We start from the raw sequence: 7,459 nt of genomic DNA, 5'->3' as shown, positions 1-7,459 counted from the left end.
AGGAACTAATAAAAGAGCACGTAAACATGCTATAAATAAAGATGTGTCTCTGTTAGGTAATATTAAATGAGCAATGCAGTGAGATTTGAGGCCAAAAAAAAGAGAGAGAGAGAGATGACTCCCTGTTTAGGTTATTTTTGAGGAAACTTAAATAAACCTTAAAATAAATTCCCTGCTTAGAAAAAAGCTCTCATTAAGCACTTTGTTATAATACTGATTTGGTTTTATTGAAGGGTTATCTCTGTTCTTCATGAACCCATTGTCGTACTTGCATTTCTTCTTACCAGAGTGCTTCTAACAGGGTTACTGCCAGAGTGCTTCTAACAGGGTTACTGCCTTAGCCCAGACAGGAACATTGTAATGGAGTTTGATTACAGACAGGTAGGACTATAGTTCTCTTTTGTTGACTGTTGAGATCTGTGTGACTAAACTAAATTTTTATGTATTCTTGTTTTTAAAACAATTAAATTATATGTTGTAGCCCTGATTTCTGGGGTTAGGGGATTGCAGTAGCTATTAACTGTTGTTATACTTCTGTGAGCCTCAGTTTCCTCATCTTTAAAATGGGGATAATAATCATTTCTATCTCATAGGCTTGTTATAAGAACTAAATGAGACTATGTGAAGACCTAGACACAGTACCTAGCATATCTTTAGTACTCAATGAATGTTAGATATGATTATCATCATCATTATTATGTAGGATTAGCTGGCTGGTAACAGTATATACTTTTTTAAAAATAACGAATTAGTCAATGTAAGCAAGATCTTAAAGATGGTTCTATTTAAAAACATAAAAGTAGCTTTGAATAACAAAGAGAAGTGATTAAATGTGCTAAAACTGAAGTTTTAAAGTAGCTTTCTTAGCCTCCATTAGCTTTTAAGTCCTTTTCTCCTCCTTTCCCTGAGTTATTTCTTGTCTTGTTTTCTTTTGTCTTTCTGGATTGTTATGTTACTTATGCTGGTGCTTCGATCTGCTGAGCATAGTATTGACTCATTTAATTCCTCTAACTATTTTGAACTTAAGATTTCTGTTTCCCTTGCCTGTATAAAACGCAGTGTCATCTACACTAGTGCATTGTCCCTAATTAACAATTCCTGTATCTGATATTGAAAGGTAGTCTTTTTTTCCTAACTATCTAAACTTGGAACCCTCTGCCATTTATGTATATCACTAAAAATAGGGACAAGTAAGCTATTCTCAGGCAAATGAAAAGTTGTACATATTAATTTGAATGTGTGCTGCTATACGTATATTATAGCTATTAATGCATTTCCCTACCATCTCTTTTCTTTAAAAACAGTGAACATTTTGGCCATAGAATGAAAAAAAATTAGGGGACCAGTGTTGGTAATAGATTTGATATACCTAACTAGAAACAACATTCCATTTCAAAGGCCTGATTTCTTCTCCTAGGGATTCTGTATTTCCTTAAGATATATGTAGAATTTCATTTCATTTGCCTGAAACTCAGTGCCATAACCTCGAAGACTGATTCTCAACCCCATAAGTTCAAGGACCCAGTAGGGTCCAGATGAGCTTTAAGTGGTCTGTGATTCCCTTAAATTGTTTGCAAAATGTTGCTTGTGTGTATACAGTTAATTTGGGGGAGGGGGATGTCTGTTTCCTTCATCAGGTTTTCAGAGGGCTCCATGACCCAAACGAGGGTAAAGAACCAATGGCAAAGAGTTTATAGAACATAGATTATTATTCCCATTTTATAGTTAGGGGAAAATGAGGAATAGAAATTGACAGCAGCTGATTTGCTGCTTAAGAAAGAAAATTGGATTAGATGTCATCGTTCTCTCACCCCATAATGCTATATCAGATTACTAAGACTACTGAAGCTTACAAAAAATGGGAGCATCTGGCCCAAATTGGGGTCTATAGGGAGCTGCTCACCTCCTCGTGATTTATTCAGTGAGGGCCTTACACTCGTGTTGGAGTAGGCCTTTCTCCACTAAACCACCATGTGCTTATACAATTGGATTTGAGAAATTGGCATCTGCAAGAAACCACCAATACCCCAATGGGGAAAGGCTGCAGTCCAGATAACTGAAATGCTAACAAGGCAGAAGCACTTAACTTTGGTCTGCCTTAGGTGGCAAAGGAAACCAGAGAAAACAAGTATCGGGGCTCTGCTATCAAGGTAAATCACAATATGTTCTTCCCCCATGACTCTTCCCCATATCCTCTCTGTAGAACCTCTGAAGTTAACAGTAGGGGATAAGATGCAGGAGGGTTTTGTTGTTAAGAATTAGAGACTGAAACTTATTTTTAAAAATTATATAGTCTCAGGAAAGCTCTGGGCATCAAGAAATGGACTGATAGTTTTTTCTCTTGAGTGGCAGACGGCACATGCTTTCTTTCCTGCCACAGAACCTGACCCTCACGTCTTATTGCTTAGTCCAGAGGGTCTACCATGTGGATGTCCCATTGACTGTAGATGTCAAGATCTGGTTACTGAAGTTTAATTTGCTAAATCTGAATGTTAGATTTTAATTTTCCACACTAACTCGAAATTGCTGACCCACCAGAGAAGATTTCTGAAACCTAATTCCCTGGGTATCAAAGAGGGATTAAATTTGGTCATTCTTTTTAAATAAGCACATACTTGAAGGGTTTCCAATAAGATGTGCTGGAATTAATTCTCATTCATCTGTATCCCTAAAGTATCTAGTTCATACTTTGAGGATAACACTTTTCACTATTTATTTGAGTCATTTACTTGGTTATCTCCCTTAGTAAATTTCTTGAGGGTGGGGCCCATGTCTAATTCGCCTTTTTCTCTTTGGTGCCTGATACTCAGTAAATACTTCTCGAGTGGGCAAATGGAACTTGGTTTTGAATAATCATTTCATCCTATTCAGAGTGACCAGTTTGCCAAGAACTCTAACTGCTTTAATCTTTTTAATCATTGATAGTATTGTTTCCTTGTTTTTCTTCAATAGATTTTAACATGATTAAAAGAGTTCTAGAGAAATTGGTAGTATTCCAATGGAAATCAGTGTTTCTTTCAAAATCCTTCCTTTTCCAGGTGCAAAGTCCTTCTTGGATGCAACCTCAACCATATATCCTACAGCACCCGGTAAGTTTTGCATCTTAACGGCTTTGTGGTTTGCAAGTTAACAGTGTACACATTAAAACCATTCTCTGGGTTAAAACCATTTGCCAAAGATTTGGGAAATTTTAAGCATAGAGTATGAGAATGTACAAGCTCATTATAAAACTTCCAGTCACCTTTGTCTTAAAACAAGTTGGTAGTTGACACTAAGTTAATTTGCAATCTATAAGAATTTAAAATATATTGGACACAGGGCAGTTCTATAGGAGATCATTAAATTGAGTTTTTTATTTTAAAAAATTTCTTAATTGTAAGGTTTTTTAATTGCTAAATTTTTAACAGTACTTGAGATAAAACAGCTCTTATTTTTTACATTCTGTTTAATGCAAATACAGTTTTGAAAACCAAGCCAGAGATTTTTATCAGTGTTACTTAGTCTCTCCATAGAGACTATAAGTACAAAAGCAGTAACACCTTCTTTGGTAAATAATAAATGCGATTTTTTTAGTGACATGAGCATTCGTTGTACTTATGTATACATTATATTTTTTTAATTGAGCGAGTTTCACTTCATCTTATTAGGTAGCGTATTTAATGTGTTTTTCAAAGATACACAAGATCCAGTTTGTTGAATTAAAACATGGGTTTAAAAAGTTGAAAAATAAAAGGCTAAGAATGCCCAACACAGTGACCTGCGTGCTTGCCACGAGGCCACACATGGCCCTGAGCTTTCTAGTAACTGATGTAAAATGAGAATCCTGATAAGCAACGCAGTTCACAGTATTTCTAAAAACAGATTAGCTGCTCAGGAAAAGCACACTTCTTGGCATTAAGGTGGAATGGATTTCTCTTAAGATACCTCCAAAAGAGGACACTATGCATTGTAAGACCACAGGTATGAAACAGCAGTTCAGGGATAAGTTCTGAATAGGAAGTTGTTGAGATGACTTTAAAGAAGCAGATAAAACATGTCTAGTTGATAATATAGGAGATGAGCTCTTCGATAATGTATGTACATGTGTTGTGTGTCTATATAAACATACACATAAGTGTTTCTATATGTACATATACATCCACAAACTCACACATCCCTACTCATGTGTGCATACTTATACCTACACATATACAACATATACAAACACTCATAGCAATCTGTGTCCCTGAAACTTCATGCTGTCCTATTTTGAAATGCTGGAAATGAACTCACTTTTCATTTAGGGGCTTCCTAGTGTAGTAGTTCCTAGTGAATGGGAAAAAGGAGCAGGAAACCCCTTCAGCATATTCTAGGCTTCTGAGTCATTTCCATGTTAACCACATATTTTTTCATGATGCACATTAAACACTTAAAAAATTTCTTACGAAATGTATTAACAAACTATTTCCGACACACATCTTTTTTGGATGGTGGCAAATTTTAGAGACAAAGGATACACATTTCTCAGTTTAACATCTTTGAGGAGACAGTAGTGGTATGGTATGTGTAGGCCCTGTCTGAGGATTCATTCCCTTTCCCCACCCAGAATTAAAGGGCCTGCATATCAGTCTCTGCCATCAATTGTGTATCTAATTGTCAATAAATAATAGTATGTTTAAGGGGTAAGCAAAGTACAGTGATATTTGTAAGGTGTGTTAGGATAATCATATTCTCAGATAATGTGGGAGGAATGGTATAATCCATGAGAATATAGGATAAATTAGGAAAAATGTAAAAATCCAGACATAGAATTAAATTTTGGTTTATACAGTCAGGGTATCATTATATAATCATTCAAAACGATGATAATGACAGCTATGTGGTTAGTTAGGTAAATATTTATAATAGAACGTTAAGTTAAAAGCAAAAGCCCAGGATATGAAATTATGTACCCTCGTTGCAACTCTATTAAAACATGCCAAGGCTAGAGTCTGGGCAGCAGTACCCTGACAGTGCTAACAGTGATGTGTTAGACAGAGGTTAGGTGATAGGTGATTTTTTTTTCCCCACCATCCTCTCTTTTTTTTTTTTTTTTAAAAACTATATTAAATTTCACTTTTAATGACCAGAATATTTTCAAATGAAAACAAAGAATCAGAAATTGGTTTATTAATTATATCTGAATCTGCATTCCTCCCCTGGCACCAAATTGTAGTTGAAAGTGCTAGGATGCAGTGAGTAAATGAAGAATGTGCTCTTGATCCTAACAGCTGAATCAAGTGACTAGAGTATTATCGAACAAAACAGTGTATTTATAATATTCAATATATTATTTCGAGGCTGCATAAAGCGTTTATTTTTAAAAATCACCAAGCCTTTTAGTAACCCTAGCAAGCCAAAAATAGTTTGCATTTCCTGTTACAGCTCCTCCTGCTGGACTAGCTTGCTTTACAGTTAAATGAAGGTAAAGAGAGAGATGTTTAATACAGGGATTTCTGTGAAGTGAATATTCTTTAAAAAGTCTCATGAAGTGTACTCTAGAAGATTTTTAGGAGATTATTGATTATACCACTTGCAAGTTTGAGAGGAAGTTATTTTTGTTTCACATTCCTCAACAAACTAAGGCATTTCATTGGCAAAAGGTGATTACAGAAACCTAACTAACTCCCTCCCTCATTGTGTCTTACCTTGCTCTTGTCTCTGACTTCCCAGGGTGCCGTGTTAACTCCCTCAATGGAGCACACCATGTCACTACAGCCGGCATCTATGATCAGCCCTCTGGCCCAGCAGATGAGTCATCTGTCACTAGGCGGCACCGGAACAGTAGGTGGCAAATTAATATCATCTGTCTCGGCAAACGGAGGAGGGTAAATTAATGCAGCCTGTGCCTTTCCTATCAATCACAGGCTCGGTGATGTCAACAATTGTGTCTGATCCCCTTTACACCCCCACATTGCCTTCCTCATAGTAAATACTTGGATAGTTCTTGATTCATTGATGAACTAAAAGTTGATCCTGGGTATCTCTTCTTTACCAGAATATAGCACCCATACATGACTGCATCCAAACCTAATAACCAGTGTCATTCATTCACATTGGCAGTCCAGGTATCACGAATCAAAAGATGAAGGTGGTACATGATGGTAAAGGCAGAGGATTTTTCCTCATTTATGTCTTTTATGGAATTTGGGGGCATCGAATCACAATCTTTGTACTGACTTATTTCCCCAGAGTCTAGAGGACTTAGTTTGGTATTGAGGTTGAACTGATACCAGATTAACTTCCAGGGTTGATAGGCATGGCATTGTTTAAATGGTAAGATGGCCAAAAGCTTTTTAATTCATATCTGTGGTGGCTTAAAAGTACAAAAGGTACTGTGTTTTCCCCGCCTACATTCAAAATCAGCAGTAGCTTCTTGTGAAGGCTAAACCAGGACCACACACATCTAGTGAGATCGACTAGAAAGTTCTCCTGCACTTTGGAAAAGGATGGCTGTTAGCATCAGGCAGGAAAGCACGGGTCTGTTTCCTATTCTGCAGTGACCTGTTAAAGGTCTAATAAGTCGTTTACCCCTCGGGTCTCTGCTTAGGAAACCAATCTGGATACTTAGCTCAAGGGGCTGCTGGAAAATAATGAGGTCCTTTGAGAAGAGATCTTCTAAAATAGCACATTAGTGATGTTGAATTATCAAGGATGAGAAAACTTAATGATCTTCACACAGGTGCTTCTTTGTTAGGAAAGCCAAAGAAAGGTGGGATTTTTAGTTTAATAAATTCAAAAAGTAGAAAACATTAACTTTACCTTCTTTAGGGTACATTGATGGATACTCATAAACTTCGAGGTAGTCCATTTAAATTTCTTCTTTGAGACTTCCAAATACTTGTCATCCCGTCTAAAAATTGCCCAAGTACTCAGAATTTTGCATGGGTTGTCATGTCTCGTCCTGACCATATTCTTCTTTTCAGTACATGCCTGCAACGTCAGCTATGCAAGGAGCCTATTTGCCACAGTACACACATGTGCAGACGACGGCGGTCCCCGTTGAGGTTGGTACATACCATCCAACAGCCAATCTGGCAATGGTAGTTTCAGAAATGGGTAAATCAGGTGGAACTCAAAGGAAAGTCAATCAAAAGTCAAACATTTGCATAAAGCCTTGAATTCAGAAAGAGTATATACCTGGAGTTATTTTCAACTATGAAATATAACTCTCTGCATACAAATTAGTGTAGTGATATCCAGGCCACAACCCCAAGACTCCCAGAAATATTTTCCAATGTTGCAACACATTTCATTATCCCATCAAGGTACTATCTTGTCTCCTATAAAATGATACAGGCAAATTAAGATAAAGCTGGAGTTTACAATCCTACTACAAAAAGTTATATCAATAATAATAATTATAAAAATAAATCAGTTATAATTAAGATACTTGAAAAAACTGATGTTTTAAAACTTTAACAGGGCTGAGGAGCAAACC

The 7,459-nt window shown here is 36.5% G+C and overlaps 1 protein-coding gene across 5 annotated transcripts in view; it reads left to right on the top strand.

Moving 5' to 3' along the window:
- RBMS1 (RNA binding motif single stranded interacting protein 1) overlaps positions 1-7,459 on the top strand; it is a 196,781-nt gene that overhangs the window by 184,877 nt on the left and 4,445 nt on the right. For 3 of the 5 annotated variants that reach the window (XM_015596575.2, XM_015596576.2, XM_015596574.2), the window contains exons 10-13: positions 2,103-2,150; positions 3,039-3,089; positions 5,692-5,802; positions 6,945-7,025. In XM_015596575.2, coding sequence (XP_015452061.1) covers positions 2,103-2,150; positions 3,039-3,089; positions 5,692-5,802; positions 6,945-7,025 — 291 coding nt within the window. The remainder of the gene's footprint in view (positions 1-2,102; positions 2,151-3,038; positions 3,090-5,691; positions 5,803-6,944; positions 7,026-7,459) is intronic. The other 2 variants (XM_015596578.2, XM_015596577.2) reach the window with 1 other exon arrangement.

The sequence above is a fragment of the Pteropus alecto genome, unplaced genomic scaffold (assembly GCF_000325575.1).
Source record: "Pteropus alecto unplaced genomic scaffold, ASM32557v1 scaffold3, whole genome shotgun sequence".
In the NCBI taxonomy this organism is placed as follows: Eukaryota; Metazoa; Chordata; class Mammalia; order Chiroptera; family Pteropodidae; genus Pteropus; species Pteropus alecto.
Note: the sequence above shows the minus strand (reverse complement) of the source record. Positions and strands in the feature narration are given on the sequence as shown.